Here is a 25,200-nt window from a genome sequence, read left to right as displayed (position 1 = left end):
ATTAAGCAGTGACTCTTTCCATTTGTATTAGAATTACTTAGTTAAAATTGTTACGTTAACTCATTATTATATTTTAATACACCTTTATACAACACGAATAACATGAGGCTGCCAGATCACAAAGATCTTCTACGGTAAACTTTTATTTTTTGTCGACGAGCGTCATTTCCCAGCATGTTAGACTTTCAAGAAAACTAAATTCCTCAGTGCAGTGTGCATTGTGTGGAGGGCAAAATCTGTAAAAGTAAGAATGTTTGAGAAACTGTATTTGAGGGAAAAACCCTTTACAGTAGGAAAAAGTCGCAAAGCTGCCTGTCTGTGCAGTGCCTTGTCGATGCGAGGACAATAGTTGAACCCCTAAATGCCTTTTCCTACCCACGGCTCGTACCTCCCCAACACACCGCACTGTACCTCACACAAACCAATGCTCGCCAGTGATTGACTTCATTCATTACAGTTTTCTTGATTACCAGTCCCCCTACAATCGCGGAAATCCAATTATGTTACTCTTTCTTCTCCAGCCATTTGTGTGCTGTCTTCTTTTATTTTTCTTATCGCCATTCCAGACATGCCGGTCATCCAGTTTTTAATTCGTTACTTTTGTATTATTTTTTAATAATAGGAAATAACCCACGAAGTCTACGTTATCGTATGTAGGTTGGTAAAAAAGAATGGGAAGTAACGTTCCGATTTATTCATTTCCTACAAAACGATGCTAAAAGCCGGAAAAAAATGTTAGATTTATTTGATTATTTTCTATTTGCATTGACGACAGTCAGATCTGAGACATCAATTTCAGAGAGACATGAACCATATAACATCCTTGGGCTTCGAGTGATAATTAGAAACAAAAAAAAATATAGTCAACATTCAGACACATTAAAATGTAGACACACAAAGGCTCCCAATTTCGTATCATAGCTCTTATTTAAGTATTTATGTCTCCGTTAACATATCGCTCACTCCTTTCAACAACGTCATATGTCAAAAATCTTCAATTTTCAGTTGTGTATGTTTTCAGGATACCCAGGAAATGTACTTTATCTCAGCAAAAGCGGCATATTTTTAACTTTATATTTACCCGCTACAGGGCAGAAAGTGTTGTTTTTGCATTTTGAAGAAAAGGTATTGTTTCATTATTTTTTTTTAAATATACTAAATATTTTTCAAATGGAGTAAAAACCTACAGGTTTTACATAAAAAAGATCTGTTTCAGAGTAAAAAGTTCAATAAGTGGCTTGTTATTTATTTTTAATACGTTTTATTATATTTTTAAACTTAAAAAAAGATCTTCTGAAAAATCTAGTTTTTTGATATATGACATTCTTGAAAGGAGTAAGCGATATGTTTATTACAATTTTAATACAAATTATGCTTGCAACGAAAACTTAGACAAGATGTCATAGTATGTAAACGAATATTATAGTCTTCTTCTTCAAACCCTTATCCGCACCCGATGGTGTATAGGGTACTGCATCATATAAACACAGTGTTATATTGATCGTCAACATATGAAGGAAAGGTGATCAGCTTTCCGCTTCAGATACCAGTCCAGGGTGATATTGAATAAGTATAAGAGTGAAAAAAATCACTTTAATTTATTTGACCCTCCTGGGAATCGAACCCGGGATCTCCAGTACGGTAGCTGAGCGTGCTGACCATTACACTACGGAGGCGGACATGTTACGCACCTTTAAAACAAGTGTATTTATAGGACAAAACAAATGTTTTTTTACAGGAGTGAAGTGTTTGGTTTTAAAGGGTCAAATAAAGAAATGAACGATTTCATATTGACGATGTCAGGACTTCAGACGCCAATAAAAAAATACCGGGAGAAGATTTTTACTCAAATTTATTTTCAGTTCTTAGGATTTTCAAGACTTCTAGAACTAGTAAAATTTTTATCCAATTTATTTTCGCATTTTCAGAATATTAATTTATTGCATGTTTTTATTCCGAAAATGCTGCCGTCCCAGGCGACCGTCTTAATAATCGCTGCCGTCGACTTAAAAAAAAACTGTCTTAAGAAAGAACTTATAAACGTTAGCACGTATGTAATTAAAAATATACGAAAATTTAAAGAAGTACTTTTATATTTTAAAGACATTATACCTTTTATTTTTACCACCCGTTTACATGAGGTTTAAGTAAAAAATACTATTTTATATTATTTACATTGACCCTGAAAATTTACGTTTTTATTTTCTTTATCATTTAGTCAATATATTAATTAAATTAAATAAATACGTAAATAATATGTTTTGATTATTTAAAATGTAAAGAATCTTATTTTTAAAAAATACTTGTTTTATACCACCTAATGAGTTTAATTTCATTGCAAACGACTTGTTTCAAAAGCTACAGTTGCTTTTATCGACAGGTAAATTGTAAAACTATTAACTATTCACCTGTCGATGAAAGCAACTTATATCTTTCGAAAGTAGTCGTGTGTAATGAAATAAAATTTATTAATTGGTATTATACAAGTGTTTAATTTTTTTTAAATACAACATTTTGGGTGTGGCCAAATACTTGTTCACAAATCTGGATTATCTCCAATTATAGGAGTTATTTTTCATATTATTTTTTCACATCTCATCAAAGATGAAGAAGAATATGGAAGTCTGGGCATTTCGTCAGCCTCGTAAATGCCCAGACTTCCGTATTCTTCTTCATCTTTGATGAGATGTCAAAAAATAATATATTTTTAAATAATTTACATGTAATCCACAAAGTTAATGCTGAATCAAAAAATAATGTAAATAATCTTAATTTTATGGTAATATTGTGAGTCAATATGAGACAATAATCTCATAAATTGTAACGGGGATTAAAACGTCAACACCATTCAAAGCTCATCGAGGACTAAAGTAAAGCGGAATAACATCCCCTAATCTATTAAACCTTTACGTGAATACCTTGCTTGAAAGATTAAATCAGGTAAATGCGAGCTGCTTCATAGTAGGGGGTGGTAAATGTCACCTCACACGGCGGTGATATGAGATGATATGTGCTGATGGCTTCATCAATAGCTGGTCTTCGCGAAGTAATAATCGCTTTTGAATGCTTTTCCCGAAGAACACTGATTAGAATACAACGCCAAATAAATGTGATTTTTGAAGATGCCAAATAAATGTGAAATGAAGAATTTTTTTCTATTTGCATACATTTATTCAAATCACAATTTTTACATATTTAGAACTTCTTTTTTTGCAGAGACCCACCAAGCCACCTTGTGTATCTTGTCGGTAGAGTTCTTTTTTCGTACATTTTTTTTTTTAACGATTTTAACTTAATATACACACAAAAAAGAGAAAAAATTAAGAATATAAACATTTTACAATTTTCATAAAATTAACTCTTGATCATTTACCCATTTATTTTATTTTGCCTTTGTTCCATATTTTAATAAATGGTATATGTGAATGGTACCGTCATTACTCATACAAGGGCATTTAAAGCTGTCCCACCGCATTCCCAGATCTGATACAGAAGCATCTAGGATTCATGACAGACCTTTTATTGCAAAGCTAGTTTTTGAATGAACTAATTGCAGAATTTATAGAAAATGTGTTACGAAATTGCATCCCTATTTTAATGTGAATTTACATTTTAAAAGCTTTTAATATCTCTATCACTACCAATCTAAATAAATACAATTGTATAAATCCACCACCAAATTTTCTAGAAGTGCCCCGGTGTAGGTAGTGAAAGGGATTAGTGGTTAGTTAATTCAGTTAGCCAGTTAGATCCGATTCTGACCCGATGTTGGCTGGTACCCAGACGCCTACACAACCCCGACCAGCACAGCAGACAGATACGGAACAGTGCAAACACATTTGCAGAAAATGCTCGGTTATCGCATTTAGCATTATTCATCGTCACTGTATTACGGATCCCTTTCACAAATTACGATTTTTTTCCTTTACACAAACCTATCACAATCCTAACAAACGATGGATAGAAAAAGATACACGGGTAACATATTTAACGGAGATGCAGCTTCAAATGCAATATTTTTGACGTATCGTATAATAACATCGTGTTGATGACGAGAGTAAGTATTAAGCGCTAGTATCGACCCATTGAACATGCTGAGTAGTAATGGTAACCACACCGCTGTGCTCATTACTTTACGCAGGTAACTATCTAATATTCCAGGTCCAGTGTGTGCCGTTATATGGCAGTCAGTTGTGGTAAGGTTAGTTCACACAGCAAAGTGCAATATACATGAAGGTATGTTACACCGACGATTACAGGGTCCTAATTAGGTTATCTCGTATCTACTACAGCACACCTACTACCCCGGGACGGTCTATAGTTGCGGACTCTCGCAAAATACTAAAATACAACATTTTGAGTGTGTCCAAATACTTGTTCACAAATATGGATTATCATGGATTATTAAATACGAGTTACCTCTTAATTGGAGATAATCTCATAAATCCTAATTGGAGATAGTCAAAATTTATATTTGGGCACACTCAAAATGTAAATTAATTTACTGGCCAACTATATTTTCTTGCGATTCTTCTGTATGTGAATATAATCCAGGATTCGGACCTCGTATACAATTGAGTTTCTGCTTAGTAAAAAGCGTCTCCCATCTCACCATAGATGTCTCCAATAAAATTCTAATGAATTTGAGTAGTGTGGTTGTCAATCATGGGTGCGATTCGTGAATGTAACACGTGTGTAAAGTGGTCGCTGAAACCAGCTTATGACGGTCGTACGCCCCGTAAATGCCCAGACTTCCATATTCTTTTTCACCTTTGTTGAAATGTCAAAAAATTACATACTCCAATACAACTGTCCCATTCAGATTATAAAACTTTACTTAAGGTTTTATCCGGTTAAACGCCTTTTCATTTTGAGTGTGTCGTCAGTTTTTACGCAAAAGATCTAGGGTGGTCATGTTATCAGAGTTTAATTTTATTCTACTACCTACTTTCGTAATACCACCGACGACCCCTTGTGAATATTAATCTCATTACGTAAACATGATTATCCATATCCATACAGTAATATTATTGTTGCATTATCGAATATTCATGTATCCAATTACGAGGCAAAGTTTGCTCTAAATTTCTACTACTCACCACATTTTGTCGGGTTTTGTTGAAATAACACGAAAATGTTCTCATGGTTGCCGATTTCTCCAAGTTGGTTATTATTCCATTAATTTTTATGTACTCGTATTTGCGATTTGAATTTGATAACTGTGTTATGCTGGAATAGAATAATGCGTCACTAAATAGTTTTACTTTTAGTTATTTATTTAGTTAAACTTTATTTACAGAAAATAAATAAGTACAATGGCGGGCTTATTGATTAAAAGCAATATTTTCCAACGAACCAAAAACAGACCAGTGATATTGGTCAAAACGTTTGATACCATACATAGCTGTTCGCAATCAGAGGGTAGATAGTACTTGAACATTTGAAATAAACATGAATTAAAAATTGACATTAAAAAAAAACATTAATTATAAAAAATTATAATATTTTTATATTGGGTACATAATTTCAATGCATGTACATAAATACTAAATGTTAAAATCAAACACTGTTATTTTGTCTACTAAACTCGATTGTCATTGTCAACGAATGTCATTCGTTTGAAAATGCCATAACAAGGCGAAACAATTGTCAAAAAAAAAATATGGGTTTTTTTAACAATAAACTATAGTTTAGTAGACTCAAAAAAATCGATGTTAATTTTTAATGTAACATTAAATATATAAATTGAAATGGAGTTCTACAAATCAATCGCCAAATCTATAAATACATAATTTCAATATTATGATAATAAGTATTCATTAATGTCATTATTAAAATTTATTAATAACCAGCCATTTAAAAATATAAAAAACCGAGTAAAAATACTAGCTTTATCATTTATTTCCTTGATGCCGGATGTAGCCTTCGCATACAATTTATATAAAATTAATATTAAAAATGCTTTATTTGTTTATGTTTCATTTTAATATATTCTAATTTATGATTATTTTTGTTGCAGATTAAATTATATGAAAAGCAAGAGTGTCCGGACGAGAGGCGGAAAATCGCAAGAAATATCTACGATAATTTTATAATGAAGGAATTACTCGCACACTCACATGTAAGTGAAAATGAATGTTTAATTTTCTTATGATATTGTTACAAAATTAATAATAAATTGAAAGGCTTTTTCGGCTATTAAAAGCAGCAGATCGGATAAAAGAAAAACCACTTCAGTTAATATGATGTAATCAACTCAATCCAATGAAACTGTTATAGCAGCATTTTTTTGCGAGTATAAGTTGTGATGTAAAAAATAGTTACAGGCGGTCCTCGACTTTTGTACTTAATAAGTTTTTTAAATAAAGCATATGAGGGTTGAAATGTGCGAAACGTAAAAATATATATATTTATTTCTAGAAATATTGAACTATTTCACAATTATTATTTATTGATTGGTATTTGGTGTTTTCTTTATAAATTTGTCAAGAGACAGCCAAATTAAATGTTGAATACATTTTTTTTCATTCTTCATATACATACATCGTAGAAAAAGTGCCCTTCGTGCATGAGAAAGCTCTTCGTTAGGAAGATATTTTTGAATTATGGTAAAAAAAAAATGTCAAGCACGTTGGTTTTATTTATATTCTAAATTATCAATGTCGTCCGTTTTTCGTTTCGGAGGAATATCATACTATATTACGAATATGTACGAAATGAATAGCGAGATATGAGATAGATGATGACCGCCTGTATTATAAATTCGTTGCTAATGGCTGCTATGTACTCGTTAATCAAATCAACAGTTTTGTAACGGACTGTGTCAGTTTTAATTTACTAGTACCTACTTCAACTTGCGAATCACGAATCCATTTATGGAAGTTCTATAAACGACAATGTTTAATTTTTATACAAGGCGGTTAATTAGTGTGCCAACGGTCTTAATTCGACTTTTAGCCATCCCATTAGGGCAGTGGTTTGTAACGAAAATTTTGTTTTCAATATCCTCTATCCATATTGCGAAGCGAGCAAAGTTTTGTAAATTTAGTAATAATCGATTTTTCATTAAATTTAAGTATCCTTTTCGGGTGCAAAAACCGATTTGTTAGTTTGTGAATTGTCCAGCTTATAAAAAGGTTTTTGGTTTACAAATTTTTTTCGTCGTCGTTAGATTGATTATAATAATTTTTCAGTGTTGATAAATAAAACCGTTTGATTCTGATATTAGTCAAAATAAAAACATGGAGCTGACAGATAAAATAACATTACAAATAAATTTAAATATTGAAACATATGTAGAATCGGTTAAATTTTACTTCATCGTGTTTTTTTATTTTAGTTCTTATTTTTATTATTTGAAATGAAATATATTTTCACGGGGTTATTTATTGCGTCACTACCATATACATTTGATATTTACAAATCACTATCGAATTTAAAGTGTCGCTTTTTTATTACTTAAACCAGATCTTTACTTTAGACATATTTTAAAATTAAACAATATAGGAAAATTTTCCAGGTATTTTTCTTTTTGTAATTTACTATTAATTTTATAATCTTTCCATCGTAAACCATGAACGGATTCTGTGTTTATTAAAATATCAGGCAATTTTATACTAGTATGTATTTTAAATCGTTTATTTATACAGTTTTTTTACCAGTTTTAACCCGACCTTACCTATCTATTTTCTTCATCGGCATCTAATGGTGCATTGATTTAACTTTATCTCAATCGTAAATTACACGAACGTAAGGTGATCAGCTTTACGCTATAGATGCCAGGCTATGATAACATGTGAAAAGGCACTTATTTTCGCGGTGACTCATCCGGAAATTGAAACTCAGACCGGGGGATATTAGGATATACGAAAAAAATCAATAAAATTTTCAAATAAAAAAAATGTTATTTTTTATAGACGTTTCGCAATAGTATTAAAATGTTTTTTTTTCGGTGCATAAGAAATTATTTTTTTAAATTCAGTTTTATATACCTTGAACTTACTTGCCTTTCCGGGAGTACAATAATTGATATTCAACTTTCTATGGGGAGTGGGTTTTTTTACACGATTTAAAAAAATATGTATTATGATTATTGAAATTATGTTTAAAAAAAAACTCACCATCTCTAGGTTTTATTGTAAAAAAAATGTGTATTCCAGGGGTCACAAACCATGAATAGTCACAAAAACACTCGAGATATCAACTGACGGATATTCCTTTGAGGAAAATTCGCACCGAGCGTCGCGACGCTCATGTACGTCAATACTCCCGGACAGGTCAAGCGCAATTTTTAATTTAATATAAAATCGCCAGTAGAGTAGGTGTACCGTACCTACTTGCCTAGTGCAAATTGATTTCTCCTATTTTTAAATCGTAGCCGGTCTAATTTTCATTTAGTTTTTATTCCATCTCAATGCTTTCTTTCCGACTATTCATCCGTGCTGACGAGTCGCAGAATAAGAGGCCTAGCGGGTTATTCCCGACTCGATCGGCACTTGTTACGTTATGGAATACTTGATTCACTTATCATGCTCTCGCCATCTTGTAGCGCCCGAGATCGTATGTAGGCAACGACATAAAATTCTGTTCCTTCCAGCACTAAAACTTAACGATACATGTGATCAGGGTACGCTTTACGTAACTGCCTATGAATAAATACTTACTTTAGAAATATAGGGGAGCCAATTACCGCGTTGGTGACATCACGTAGATGTCTTATACTTTCCCGTCAAACGTGAAACGCTTTTATACGTCGGTCTACCGATGTCAATGCCGGTTCACGATTTAAGTTCTTTGTCCGAAAAGTATACATACTTCGTAACGTCTCGAATTGAAAACTAACTAAAAAACTAACTAACCATCACGCCGCTTCCCCGCAGGGGTAGGCAGAGAGAATCGAACGCCAAACCACTCGGTCTTTGCAAACATTCTTTGCCTCTTCTACATTCATGCATCTCCTCATACATACCCGACGATTATTACGACTCCTGACCCGGCCGCTTTTAAGTATTTGACAAACCTGATTGTGCCAAGTTTTCCTCGGTCGTCCTCTGCTTCTTTTTCCAACTACATTCGCCTCATAAATTTGTTTAACCGTTCTTTCTTCACTCATACGCTCCACATGTCCAAACCATCTCAACAAACATATCAAACGTCTCGAATTGATCAATTAATATATATATTTTTATGTTTATCATGTATTTGACGATCCAGATAACACCGCTTCTATATGATGCAGTGCCCTATGCACCATTGGGTGCGGATAAGGGTTAGAAAGGAATAATAAATGTTTTGAATAATATTTATTTCAACCCGCTTCCATTTTTCCATTGCCTTCGACTCTTTGTGGTTATGAGTATTTCGAGACAATTCCTTTCTGACAATATTGGCGATGTCATTTTCCAATTGAGCTGTAGGGTAGACTGGGTACGGTTGAAACAAAGGACGGTTGAAACAGAGCAAATATCTTGCAAACCGTATGCGGTAGGGTGAAGGGTCTAAGGGACGAACAAAGTGGACAACAAGTTCAAACACAAATATCAGTGTTGCATCGCTCGCCGCACTGTGCAGTTGCTTGTAGGAGGTCCTATTGTATTTTGATAACCAAAAGTAAGTATTTTTGTTCTGAGAATTTTCCTTTTATTACGGTTTCTATTGAAACGATATTATTGAGTATGATTTCGTGTTTGAAATGAAGCTTGTAGAACACGATATAGTGATTAGTTTTAATGTGCCATTATTGTTAACATTACTATTTTCTGTTTTCCACCTAAAGGAGGGGTTGGGGACGGTTGAAACATTTTTTGTGGGTACGGTTGAAACAACATATTTTTTCAGTTTTCCTGTTTTCTTGATGCCAAGAGTACGCGCAAGAAAGACTTCGAGAAGGGAGGTCGACTTGTCGAGGTATACATATGCTTATGAGGAGGTTAAAGCAGGAGATTCATTGCGAAAAGCGGCGGAGAAGCATGGATTAAACCACTGTTCGCTCATTATATATATACGAAAGCGAGATGCATCTGGTGAAGAAGAAAATGGGATATGAACCCCATAACGAAGTTTTTAATAAAGAGCAGGAGCAGGAGCTTGCAAAATACTTGCTACTAAAAAAACAGAGAAAGAAGAGATAAGAAAGGAACATGAAATAAGGTTGAAACGGATGAAAACTAAGTAAGTCAAGAAAAGATTGGATGGAGGAAAAAGTAGAAGGATCGTTAAAGGAAAAATAATCATAATACGCAACAGGAATCATCATCAAAAGAGGACGAGTGCTATTGTCTTGTTTGTCTGTCACTGTATTCAGAGAGCAGATCCGGTGAAAAGTGGATACAGTGCACCACTTGTAAACTGTGGGCTCAAGAAGACTGCACAAAAGGTGGTCTTAGCTATGTTTGCCACAATCGCGACTCAGAATGATCCCAAAGCTAGATTTCCGCTTGATTTATGACTAATCAAAATGACAGAAGTGTTTCCTTTTAGTTTATTCACAGATTATTTTCGTTCGATTTGTTTTTTTTTTTAAATGCCATTGTTTTTAGTTGTTTTTGTTCATTACATATCTGTAGACTGATTAATATTGTCATGCGGTGCCATAATTGTTTATAACACAAAAATAAATAATGAATAAAACGTCTTACAATATTAAATATTGATTTATTTGCGTGTGTTTCAACTGACCCCAATGACTGTTTCAACTGCCCCTGGTATGGGGACGGTTGAAACAAATCGGATATATTTTTTAAATTTGATCTGCCACTAAAAATAACACACCGGGTACTGAAATAATACTTCCCATTAGTAGACAGAAACACGCTCTTGTATTTAATGCATCTTCATCATCGCTTGACTTGTAAAGAGCAATACTATGGACAATATAAGCAAAATTGTTTCAACCGTACCCAGTCTACCCTATCTGTGAATAGAACATAATTAAAATGCATTTTAATGACATTCATGGTAAGATTACAGATAGGTTAAACTCCTGTGTAAAGTAATCATCCTTTTTAGACTTTACGAAATGATGTCTTCATGATATAAATATCTTAATAAATTTGACATAAATATCTTAAATTAGTAGGTCGACTGCAAAACTAGCGTCTCGGGTTCGATTCCCGCTAATCGCAAAATAAATTCAAGAAAGATTTATCTTTATTTAGTCTGGGTGTTTGTGATGTAATTTTCATATTTGCCTTCCCTATCCTTACTACCCTACCTGCAGACAAGCCACTAAAAGACGAGGCTTTGCGGCTTGTTCCGTAAAAAAATGTTGTTATATTATGATAAAAACTAGAACTGTATAAATAGGGAGCAACGTCAAAATTCAAAATTCGTGATTTTTCAGATGAAGCATTTGAAGCGTAACATCACCGTAACTTTGTTAAGTAATCCTATCGCTATACTATTTCAGAATAATTTGATAATACGGCGGAAGTCTCGGCAATACGTTAATATTCAATCATACTTGTGGTTTTTCAAGAACGCTTTTAAAAACCTCGCTTTATCGTTCTAGCTCACATTTGTGACGTTGTTCTCGCGAATGAGCGATATGTACAGGCTGCCATAAAATTAATCACCTTATCGAAAGATGTTGTAATTTTTGCAAATGGCGTCGTACGTCAATCATATTCGACATTTGTGAACTAGACAGCTGCAGTATACAAACATGTTGATAAAACGGGCACATATGTGTATCAACACTGGCTGCAGCCACTTGACGTATATCATCTTTTCCACTTAAGAGAAAAAAATTAAGTTCCAAACAAAGAATTCCGTCACAATTTTTTTTTTATTTAGGATAAAAGTTATTAAAAAACGAAATTAGATGAATAATTTGTTAGGAACAAAGAATTCCGTCACAATTTTTTTTTATTTAGGATAAAAGTTATTAAAAAACGAAATTAGATGAATAATTTTGTGCCACCTTGAATCTGTTTGCATACTGCAGCTATCTAGTTTACAAATGTCAAATATGATTGACATTTGCAAAAATTATAACATCATCCAATAGGGTGATTAATTTTGCGCCACCCTGTATATTTTAGGAAGGAACTTTTCATAACCAATGATGTTATTTTTATTTTATATTTTCTTATTTGTGAGAAAATAAATTACTTTCTTTCTTATTTTCTAAACAACGAAGCTTTAGTGGACATCTCTTATTTCTGAGTGGTTCTCTTTAAACTGTCACCCTCATACATTAGTCAATGATTGGGATGAGTCTTTCTTGCTTATCTGGCCGGCATAATGTTCCTAAATGGATTTGGAGCTGTTCAAAATACACACCATATCAATTAATAACAGTTAACTTGTTTACTTTGTTTTTTCAATATATACGCAGAAAACAAAACGTTACTAATTTCCTAATTGGGCACATTCGTAGCTTTTAATAAAATGAATGGCGAATCACGATTTACAATTTTGTAGGGTGGTTTGTATCTACATGTCTTTTTGTATAAACTCGTTGTGTATTACCATACTAGGCCTAAACGGGGTAACTGTATTCTATCGAAACGCGAAAAATAAATATTTCATATAAATGTAGATTTTGTCGATTTTGTTTGTAAAAAAAATATTTTGTACAATATCGCTTTAATTTTTCCAACGTTTCGGCCGCCATTGCGCAGACGGTGTGGTGTTATGGTGGTATCGCTTCGAATGGCCGTCGAAACGTCGCATAGTGACACCAAATTGATAAAGTAAATTAAAAAGTCAAAATGAAGGTATTTAAGTCAATATATTTCTGAAAATATGCAACTTAAATACTACATTGATCGTTTTTAAGGCGTTTATTTATTTTTAAAAAGTCTTCCTCAAACCCTCATCCGCACCCCGAGGTTGCATAGGGCACTGCATCATACAAACGCATTGTTATCTTATTCGTTAGTTAGTACATGAAGGAAAGGTGATCAGCCCTCCGCTTCAGGTACCAGTCCAGGGTAATATTGAATAAATATTAGACTGAAAAAAACAGTTATTTTTATTTAGCAATCGAAAAAATGTTTAAATTATTTGGCAAAAAAGTACTTACCTTTATTCCACAGGAATGTGTATTTGATTACGCATTTTTATCGATTGTTGCGCGGTATGATCGATAATCCTGAAATTATACGGAGCATTGGTCTGTATGTTCCTGATAGTTACCTAAGACAGCGTCGGCATAGATTGTTTCACATTCCTATACACAGGACCAACCTGCCGATGGTTATGCTTGTAGGGAGAGCTACCGCTATGTTGAACAATATCTCATTGGATATTGATCTGTTCCATGTGTCTGAAGGAGTTTTCCGAAGCGGGATTCTTCTACACCTTTAGCAATAGTTCTTGCATATTTTTCGATTTTTGTTTGTTTTTAATGTACACGCTTTAAAGTTTTTAGTTTGAAATATGTATGTTAATTGAAAATAAATAAATTGAATTGAATTGAATTCAATCATACTCGTTGATATGGTATGTCTTTCAATTCGTTGATTTTCTCTGTAAAGTGGCTATTATTTCTTATCCTATATTTTACACGTTGCGCATGGCAATGGGGATAGCCTGGAACGACTGGTTGTGATTGGTAGCCTGGAGGGGAAGAGAGGGAGAGGAAGATCCTCCACATCGCCACACGATGGACCGATGAAGTTTAGACAGCAGCAGGCACCTCAGTAATTGGAGAGTTACGTGCAGCGTAGTCAAGGGTTAACTGAAGAAAAGTCATTGCTTCGACAAGTGTAACAACCCTCAGTAATGAGGGGTAAGACGGAGAAGTTATTAATTGTTACTGCAGATAATTGGTAGAATTCCATATTGAATTGTTGGGTAATATATCCAGAATTAAACTCGATTAATGGATTGAATTCTACATTATTTATATATATGTATTTATATTTATTTATATATATATATATATATATATATATATATATATATATATATATATATATATATATAATTATATATATATATATATTTATATATATATATATATATATATATATATATATATATATATATATATATTTATATGTATATATATATATATATATATATATATATATATATATATATATATATATATATATATATATATATATATATATATATATATATATATATATATATATATATATATATATATATATATATATATATATATATATATATATATATATATATATATATATATATATATATGTATATATATATATATATATATATATATATATAGAGAGAGAGATAAGTGACGCGTTTTGTCTTATTAAGACATTATCAAACACTGACTAAAAATATATACAAAATGTCCTAATATAAAAGCAATTATTGTTTGGATATAAGGACATTTTGTAAATATTTTTAATCAGTGTTTGATAATGTATTAATAAGACGAAACGCGTCACATATCATACATGTAAATAAAGTAGATTTCAATCCATTAACCGTGTTTAATTTTGGATATATTGTTCAACAACAAAAAAACAGGGTTTATTAAAACGCAGAAATGGCAGATACTCCGTCTACGCTTAGTATCGAAATATCTTTATCTAGTTTCGTATTGCGTGTTGGTGTGTAATATTTTGTAAAGAAACTGGTGTCGAGTCGGTTTGACAGGTGACTTAATCGACTTGTCAATTTGAGTGACAGACGCGGTCAAATTAAATACCTAACTTATTTACATCTTTCCATTTACGACAACCTCCCCGAATTTGATTTATAAACATTTTTTTTCGTTTGTTTGTAACGCCTGTTTTTTATTCGAAGTTCTGTTCGTTAAACTTCGCAACTGAATGGGCATTATATATGTCAACGATTACTTATTTTCTTTATATTCCACCGGCTTAACCCGTCAGCCATCTGGGCTCTTGGGTTACTTTACATCAGTGTTTTCCAACCTTATTTGTAACATGCCCCACATCAACGATTCAAAAATCCCCACCCCCTATCAAATTTTTATTTAACTAAAAAATCCGTAATAAAAAAATATAATTGCATCTTATAAAAAATGCACATATACACTATTTACTTTAATTTTTATTTGTTTAATATGGTTGTAAAAGTTATTTTTTTAATAATTGTAATTCATTTTCTATACATGTCTACTATTACAATCTTAAAATTAATAACACACTTCTCTCCAATAAAGAGACTAAGAAGCTCTTGTGCTTGGAGAGGGACTTACACTTATTATTTATTGTTTACGTTTGTTAGTAACATTTTTTTATTATAATTATTTTTTGTGTGTTTTTTCTTTCTTTCTTACATTAACATGTATATAATTCATTTAATTTTTTAGCATTTTAATGTCTTCAATTTTTTTAATATCTGTAGTAAGGTTATTGAAGTACTTGGTTCCCAAACATTAAAAGTTCTGGTCGAATTGTTTGGGATTGCATTTCAATATGCATTTTTCGACAACAATGTTACAAATATTAATGATTTGCGCATGGCCCCCCAAGACATTCGAATTGCCCCCCGATAGGGCGCACGCCCCACGTTGGGAAACACTGTTTTATAGGATACAACTTTGGAGACTTTATTTCACTGTCTACTGTACTTTATTATTTGAGGGTATCGGTGGATTATATTATTTTAATTGAACCCTCGATTAAACCCTTGAGAGATTAATGTCATCTATTTTTTTCAGGATTATTCAAAAGAGTGTGTAGCACACGTACAGAAACACTTACTGAAGAATGAGGTACCTGTTAATTTATTTGAGGTAAGAAAAATTTCCGCTACGATATTTTATATTGCTCTTTGAGTGATTGTTAATTTTTAAATATAATATTTTTTGATGCATTATTGTAATAGAGTCGTAATTAATATTCCTTGCTAACAGATAACTTGTTTAGTATACCTTTTTTTAAATGTTTTGTGTAAAAATAATAAAGAACTCCCGCAAAATTGACTGTTCTTGTTTCCAACATCGCTGACTGTATTTCGTTTGCGTTAATAACTCAGGAAATGCATTTTTTTCACTGCGGAAAATAAAATCCAATCGCTTGACTTACTCGCTTAACCCTTTGAGTGACAGCAGTCTGGGAACAATTTTTAAATAGTAAAAAAGTATTTAGTTCTTTTTGTCTGAATTTTTTAGGCAAAAATTATTTTTTTCTTTTTAGTTCTGCTGACATCCCAGATGTGGCAAAATAAGTATCGTATTTAATTATAATTTTCTGGGATAATTGTTTCCCAGACACACATACATATGTGGCTTTAAATAGGTATGGTAGGAAACTATTCTCCAAGTGCCACTTGAAGGGTTAAGGATTTATATCCTTTTACAATTTGGATTTGTGCTTATAAAAATTTAATTAATCACATTTAAAATATATTTTCTTTCATTTTGTCATTCTGTCAAAATCTCGCATCAATTACCAGAGTTCCACGCCATGAATATTTTGTGAATCTGCTTTTATTTTCAGCCTTACATAGAAGAAATATTCCAACATCTCCGGGGAGAACCTTTTAAGAATTTTTTAGAAAGGTGAAATACATTCCTTACCATTCATTCAAATCACATTTTCCCCTCTAAACGGAATAGCCAGAGTACTAAAAATATTTACGTTTTACTTTCAGCGACAAATACACGAGATTTTGCCAATGGAAAAATTTAGAGTTAAATATACAGGTGAGTTATCACTTACGTACCTACCCATCACGCATACGAATAAAATGTATTCCGTTTACGATGTTTTCCAATTTATCATTTCACCCCGGTTTTATTCCTGTCCCTTTCCGAACGCGCCAATAACCAGCTTTATGTCATCTCCGACGAATTTTGTGAAAATTATATGACTCGAGTTTATGATTTCGTCTTGGAAATATCGTGTACAGTCAGCGGCGGCATAGATTGACTTTAATATAAGTAAAATGTTGTAATACTATTCATAAATATTTCAAATCAGAAATACTTCTTAGTATGCATAGAAGAGGTAAAAACGCAGATATGAAACGCAATCCTGTAGAGATTGTATGTATTTCAAAATAGATATCGAGTTTTTGCATACTGACGTCAGACCCATATGTCGCGTACATACTTGATATTTTCATTGTATGCAGAACTGATACTGTAATTAACTTCTGATGAGGTTCTCGTAACTTAAAAAAAAATCAAAGAGTCATCTACCTACATCGTAAGTTTTTTCAAAGTTTTTTTTTTAATTTTAATTTTGACTTTTTGTATTTTTAATTTTGATTCGATATCGAACGATATTTGTTAATATTACACCGATAATATTAAGTGTCAAATAAATAGTAATACAACGTTTTTTTAACTGTAAAAAATTGCTGAAAAGAATCATTTTAACTGACTGTGCGGCCTTATAGGTTATAGGGTACATGTGAATAATTCTATGCGTGCCAATTTACTATGCATAGTTTTATACATACGTATAATATAAAGTCTGAATCAATTTTATTTTGTATTGAGGAAACTGTTTTCAGCATATTTAAGTTTGATTTTTCTTTAAAAAACGTTTGTTGGAAACATTCATATGAATGGTTCTACCTGATATATTACGTAAAGACTCCCCACGGTGGCATCAGACTTGGAGCTTCATTGAGTTCAGAAACTATCAGGTGGACAAAATAAGTTTCTTCTAAAATATGTTTTTTCGATATTCTCATCTACATAAAGAAAGTAAAGGAAACATTTTGACAAACCTAATAACTTGACTCAAACAGAAGCCGTTTAGCCACTTAATGTGGCTTGCCAGAATAGTGATTTTTTACACTTTTTTGCTATGATTATCTTTTCATCTAGTTAATAATAATAAAAACCTTATCCGCACCCCAATGATGCATAGGGCACTGCATCATATAAACGCAGTGTTATCTTGATCGTTTACACATGAAGGAAAGGTGATCAGCCATCAGCCCTCCGCTTCAGGTACCAGTCCAGGGTAATAATATTGAATAAATATTACAGTGAAAAAAACACTTATATTTATCTAACCCCCCTTGGGAATCGAACCCGGGACATCCAGAACGGCAGCCGAGCGTGTTGACCATTACACTACGGAGGCGGACGAAAGTCTCATCTAGTTAGTAAAACAAATACCATAAGAACACACAAACAAGAAGAGAAAAACCCATTGTCCTATTCTATTCTTTTAATTTGCCTTTCCTCAATATTTTTGTTTTCTTTCTTACCTCCGCCGGTAACAAATGAAAAAATTGTAGGATCTATATATTGAAGAAAATTTATTTTACTTCGCTCTATAGATCCTACCATTTATTTTACTGATTTATTTATTGTTTTATGTTTTTTTATTATTGCAGTATTTATTTTATTTATTATTTTGATTCTTAAAAAATATATCGTCAGCATACTGAGAAAAGTGATGAAGTTTTTTTTCCATGTAATTGTGACATACGCTCTTTCCAACTGTTAAAATCCTTGCGTGTTTTGCATTTTTTTTAAATCAATTTAAATTATGTTTCGTCGACTTTTAAGTTAAGTTCGTTATTTTTTCTGAAATTAAAACCATAATTCGCAATTAACGAATCATTTAGTCGTCAGTTTTCGCTGTATGCTCACCATATATCGCTCACTCCTTTCAAAAACGTCTTATATAAAAAAAAATATAATTTTCACTATTTCACTTAAAAAACTATGTTTTTATAGTTTTAACATACCATATAATGAAATGTTTTAAAAATAAATATCTAGCCACTTATTGAACTTTTTACTGTGCAACATATCTTTTTAGATAAAACCTGAAGATTTTTTTCTCCATTTGAAAAATGTTTTGCATGGAGAAAAATATTTTTTAGGTAAAATCTGAATGTTTTTTCTCCATTCGAAAAATATTTAGCATATTTAGAGAAATAATTTAACAATACCTTTTCTTCAAAATGCAAAAACAACACTTTCTGCCCTGTAGCGGGTAAATATTAAGTTAAAAATATGCCGCTTTTGCTGGGAAATAGTACATTTTCTGGGCATTCCGAAAACATGCACAACTGAAAATTAACGATTTTTGATATATGACGTTGTTGAAAGGAGTGAGCGATATGATCGTTCTATCCCGCGAGGAGGTTTTTAAATTGAAAAATCAGTGTCTGTGAGGTCACTGAACGATAAATATTCACTTTGCTTTATGGAGAGACTGTAGACTTAACATTTTATTTATGGTTCACTCTTTCTTTTAATGAAATTAGCATTTTAATAAAGATATCTTCTAATCTGCGTAATAGTGAGATGAAAGAATGAGAAGATAGTCATTTTGAAAAGTTCGCGACGAGGCGTTGGGGAGTGTTGCTCTCCAAAGTTTGCATAAAAGTTGAAAAGATAATGGTTTAAGCTGCCCCCTCTCTCCTACTCGACATATTGTAATATGTATTAAGGATCTCTCGTAACATAAATAATAATATGGAGCGGGTTCGTACTTTACGTAGGGTGAACGACCAAAAGTAACCGCTATTTCACACTCTCGACATTTCCCAGCCCGGTTGGATTTTTTTGCAAAGAGCGGACGCGTAAAATTTGTTATGGAGCGATATACGCCAAAAAAGCGAGCCGATTTTTAAAAATTTTTATGACCGTTTTGCGTCAAAAGTTTCGTGGAAGTGTCATCTCCCAGTTCGGGGATGACATATTATGGCCACTTGTCAACTCAGGTCCCCGATATGACGTTACATAAGCATTGGACGTACAATTACTAAAGTTTTTCATTATTTTCTTTTATTTGATCACCTGATACTGGATACCTAATAGTATATGTAATTACAGTAAAACCTTGACATAACGGATCTCTATTTAACGAAATTTGGTTGTAACGAACCAAAAATCATATCAAATGTTTTAAAAAAATACTCCATGAATATTCGCACTTTCGTAATATTAAAGAGTTGATTATAAATTTAAAAAAAAAACAGCAAACTTGAAAAGTGCAAACAAAACTTGATCCTTTTCCAAAGCAGGATTACCGAAAGCAAGTTCGTCGATATTAAACAGCAACGTCACTTCACGAGTGTTCGAAAACAATAAATATAATTTTGTTTGTGTTTTGTATTGCTTATTTATATCTAAATACAGTGCCCATATTTTCGAAAATAAAAGTTTTTTTATTTATTTGAAACCTTTTTCTATATAGCGGACTTTCGGCTTTAACGGACACCCCTCCCACCAATCAGCCCGTTATATCTAGGTTTTACTGTATTCAATTTTACTGTATTGTAAGTCGACAATTTTGTTTTCCTTTCTGTGTGTATGGTAAAAGTCGATTTGTTTCCCAAATGACAACATTTAACGCTCCCTATTTTGAAGTACCAGTTGACGATGAACGACTTCAGCGTGCACCGCATCATCGGGCGCGGCGGCTTCGGGGAGGTGTACGGCTGCAGGAAGGCCGACACGGGCAAGATGTACGCCATGAAGTGCCTGGACAAGAAGCGCATCAAGATGAAGCAGGGCGAGACGCTCGCGCTCAACGAGCGCATCATGCTCTCTCTGGTCAGCACGGGGGTGAGTGGGACTCTCATTTACTATCTGCTAGGGCTTCAAGATAAAGTAGGGTGAGACGCTCTCGCTCAACGAGCGCATCATGCTCTCTCTGGTCAGCACGGGGGTGAGTGGGACTCTCATTTACTATCTGCTAGGGCTTCAAGATAAAGTAGGGTGAGACGCTCTCGCTCAACGAGCGCATCATGCTCTCTCTGGTCAGCACGGGGTTGAGTGGGACTCTCATTTACTATCTGCTAGGGCTTCAAGATATGTAAAGTGGGATGAGACGCTCGCGCTCAACGAGCGCATCATGCTCTCTCTGGTCAGCACGGGGGTGAGTGGGACTCTCCTTTACTATCTGCTAGGGCTTCAAGATAAAGTAGGGTGAGACGCTCGCGCTCAACGAGCGCATCATGCTCTCTGGTCAGCACGACAATAAACTATCGTTGTATCTAGTATTTACCTGCATTTTGTTTAAGCTCTCTCAGCCTTTATTTTTTTTACATTTCACAATATACCCATTATAATTACAAGTACAAAAATATCATATTATATTAATACTAAAAAAGATCCCACAAAGTCATGGCCTGTGTGTGTAGAATACAATAGACATATATATATCAAAAATAAAAGTAGATTAAAAGTGCTAATATAAAATACAAATATTTAATTTTAACAGAAATCAAAAAATTGAAAGAAAACAGTTGACAATCAATATATACTATATGAATTATAAATTAAAATAAGAAGTTACTTAGATTTTTATTTAATGTGTACTCGTATTTTCATAAAAATCTTAGATTGAAACAAATTTAATTAGTTAGTGTCCTACATACAGTCTCTAAGGAATGAATTAAACAGTTTTGGAGCTATGAAAAGTTAAAAATTATTCTAAACAAAAAGGAAAAAAAGAGCGAATATTTAGTGTTCGTGAAGTTTGGTCTTTTAGTGGAAGTGTTCGCAAAAGACAGAAACTTGTTATTTTCAGCACGTTTCCAGGTTCTCGTCAATGTGACAATTTCTCAGTTTGCTTTTAATAAGGTTCATGCTTAAAAAATATTTTTCGCATGAGTACGTAGAGTCGAAGAGCCTTCTCGCGTATATTTGTGCCGCATTTAAAAGGTTAAAGAGCCGTTTGCGGCTCCGGAGCCACACATTGCCGACCTATGTGCTATCACACGCTTGTATGTCCTCGTCAGACCTTGTTGACCATCGCAGATCGACGTATTATTGTGCGACATTCTTTCCCTTTCGACGGAAATCGTTCACACATAAATTTGTGGAAGTGTAGCATTGCTCACCGAGTTAATTGGTAGAATATTCAATTCGGACATTTTTATTTTTGTATAAATTACAGTATATACAGTTTGGACAAAAGAATATCCGAGTTTAATAATTTGCTTTTCGGATCATCGCATATCGCTGAATAGGAAAGGCCTTTAGTATCGTTATTTTACCAAAGTCTACGTGAATGTTTAAATATTTATTTTTATCGGGATGTTAAAAAAACTAGAGCAATGTGAGTGATATTACTATCGTGTTTAATGCGTTGAATTGGCGAATAAATTTGATTAATTATTCTGTTTATCTAGGTACCTATATATTGGTACATACATATTTATTTATAATTCATCAAAAAAACATTATTGTTGTAAGGATTTATTTCTTAGTGAAATCCGTTTTTTAACACTCACCCCCCGCAAACGGGTAATGCTTTTGAGTTTTTTTTAATCTATTTTTTGTCATATTTTTACTCTTCAGAATTTTCCCTTTTGCCTTTCTGAAAATTCCGTTATTTACAGTTTAAAATACAAACATCGGAATTTCGCTGGTGGCTATTTTAAATCAAATAGTGCGTCGTGGATAAAGGATATAAAAACAATTGAATGCGTATCCCGGTGGACTTATGCGAAAAATATTTTGCCAGTTTATTGTTGAAGCACACTATTATATTTTTATTTTATATATCTGTATCCACACACAGTGGTGCATAGGGCACCGCGTTATCAACATGAGTTATATGAAGGCATGATCATAACGTCTGTAATTCAGATTTTTAGGTATAGGAGTGAAATATATTCGATAAGATAACGCGATGAAAGAGGATAAATGAGGTGAGTGAACAAGCTCAGGGTGAAGGATATTGATGGTTTGTGGGAAACGAAATGAAGAAGAATTAATAAGTGTATGCGTATACTACAAATTTTGACTTTTTGAAGTCCCTCGCGGAAAAATATTTATTTTCACTAACTATTCATTTACTAGCGGAACACAATTTATGCTGTTTGCCGACAGGGACGATTTATTTCTAATTTTCCTTCAAGATAGCTTCCCTTCGCTGTCAAAACTGGAACTAAAATTTATTAATTTTTATACATGATTAAAATATAGTACCTACTAATATTTACATAGTTAAGTAATCCCCACTAACAAAAAACAAATTATACTATTCTCGCAGAAACACTTGAATATACATACATATTATTGCTATATTTTGAGTGTGTCCAAATACTTCTTCACTAATCTAGATTATCTCCACTTAGGCGTTATTTTTAAACTTTTGAAGATGAAGGAGAATATGGAAGTCTGGGTATTTACAGGGCTTATGACCTGTTGTAGCCTATGACATGTCGCTCACTTCTTTCAAGAACGTCATAAATAAAAATAAAAGATTTTTCAGGAGAACGTTTTTAAAGTTTAACAATATAATAAGATGTATTAAAAATAAATATCAAGCCACTTATTGAACTTTTTACTGTGCAACAGATCTTTTTAGGTAAAACCTGAAGGTTCGTTCACCATTTGAAAAATATTTGGTTTCTTTAAAAAAAATAATTAAACAATACCTTTTCTTCAGAATGCAAAAACAACACTTTCTGCCCTGTAGCGGGTACATATTAAGTTAAAAATATGCTGCTTTTGCTGGGATATAGTACATTTTCTGGGCATTACGAAAACATGCACAACTGAAAATTGACGATTTTTTATTTATGACGTTCTTAAACGGAGTGATCGATATGTTGCTGTTGTTAACATAAATTAAAAAAAATAATAATAATAAAGGATAATAATGGTAGTCTGGGTATTTACAGGGCTTATGACTTGTTATAGCCTATGACATGTGTTGGCATCAACTGACTATCAAATGACAGAATCAGAAGGGGTTAAGAGAGTTTTGTTATGATGAAAATCGATCGTTCATCCTACTTTAAGAATTGGGGCATATATAACAGTTGATTACAATTAATTCACGCGGAAGAAGTACACGATTAACGGCAAAAATTAGGTCGGTAGTCACTAACTCGGAAATAATCCATTTCCTGTTAAACTCGATTACACCAACAGCCACCCAGTTCTCTAGTAAAGTTCGTATAATTGTTGGATTATTCCGAGCCGGCGCGGTTCTTTAGCGTGTATACAAGTCATGTATGCACACTTTACATACTCCCAACTCCCAAACGTGTGCTTGTAAAATTGTCCCAGTCTGAAGACAATCATGACCTGCAAATATAAAAAACATTATGATTGAATATGCATTATGAAATAGTGTTATTGTCGGCTAAAAATCAAAATTGAAAGTAATATTTTGAGCTTCGAAATGGAGTCCCACAGAGGAAATATTTAACAAATTACAACTTATGACAGTCAACAAATATATGTTAAAACTATCTTCACATATGCATTTAAGAATAACACCTTACAGAAAAGCCCTCAAATCACAATTAACACACTTAATCTAACACACCTCTTTTGGTCGAAAAAACTTTGATAATTACATCGCATCATTCGGCCATGTCGTATTTGATTGCATAAACATTTTTCTTACATTATAATTTTATAAATGAATTTTGTAAAATGTGCCCTCGGCACGAGAACATTATTGTAATTTTTATATTTGTAATTATGTTCATGAAAATAACTTAGTATGTAATTGATAATCGTTAGGTTTTTTAATTTTCTTTTATTTGGGAATTTAAAAGAACATTTACACCAAATCATTAGCATATACGAGTATGTATTACAAAACGAGAACTTGTACAGTTCTAATCACACAATTCCACATTTGTAAATTTATAAAAATACCTGGAATAGGAAGGGGAGGAAGGAAAGATCAAAGCTCAAGTCAAAGACAATTTGTACGAAACGAGGGAACATCACGATATCAATGTTGATAATATTACATATATGTATGCACAGTGCCAGCTCGCTAATCCGAATGCTCCGTAATCCGAAACTCGCTGTAATCTGAACGATTTCGCGTCTCCAATGACGGCGAGCAACTGATGAGAGTTTTGAATATTCTACCTTCTGAAGCCGTGATAGCTTTTGACATAGCCATTAACTGGGCTAAAGAATTCATCTATAACAATGAGAACAATGGTTTTGAGACGAATGCGTGATTTAGTCCTTGAATGTCAGTCAGGTTCGTTGGTTTAAATTAAAATATCATATTTTTTCAAGTTTAAAAAATATATTTTTTTTAAACATTCATTCAGTACCTAAATAAAAATGCAAAAAGAGGAGCATTTTCATAAACCAAAATATCTTTTTTTTTCTATATTATTTTGAGAAATAAAAGACTTTGTGTTTTGATCCACTCACGTTTTTATTGACCAACTAGTTTCGGCAACAACCTGTTGCCCTCTTCAGGATTTAATTTATGACATAATTTCAATATTAAAAACATATTCTTTTTTCTCTTAGTTTCTTAAAATACTCAGTAATCCGATCCACTCACTGCATGATTTGCTTTCGGATAAGTGATCTGGCAC

At 32.8% G+C, this 25,200-nt stretch overlaps 1 protein-coding gene across 1 annotated transcript in view; it reads left to right on the top strand.

Annotated features, from left to right (window-relative positions):
• Positions 1–25,200, top strand: part of Gprk1 (G protein-coupled receptor kinase 1) — a 72,356-nt gene that overhangs the window by 11,816 nt on the left and 35,340 nt on the right. The window contains exons 2-6 of the mRNA XM_088272259.1: positions 6,020–6,121; positions 15,623–15,697; positions 16,404–16,465; positions 16,558–16,609; positions 20,252–20,449. Coding sequence (XP_088128385.1) covers positions 6,095–6,121; positions 15,623–15,697; positions 16,404–16,465; positions 16,558–16,609; positions 20,252–20,449 — 414 coding nt within the window. The 5' untranslated portion in view covers positions 6,020–6,094. The remainder of the gene's footprint in view (positions 1–6,019; positions 6,122–15,622; positions 15,698–16,403; positions 16,466–16,557; positions 16,610–20,251; positions 20,450–25,200) is intronic.

Source organism: Brachycentrus maculatus, unplaced genomic scaffold (genome assembly GCF_059751285.1).
Source record: "Brachycentrus maculatus isolate JH-2025_06_01 unplaced genomic scaffold, ASM5975128v1 h1tg000486l, whole genome shotgun sequence".
Classification (NCBI taxonomy): Eukaryota; Metazoa; Arthropoda; class Insecta; order Trichoptera; family Brachycentridae; genus Brachycentrus; species Brachycentrus maculatus.
This window is presented reverse-complemented; position numbering and strand designations above follow the sequence as displayed.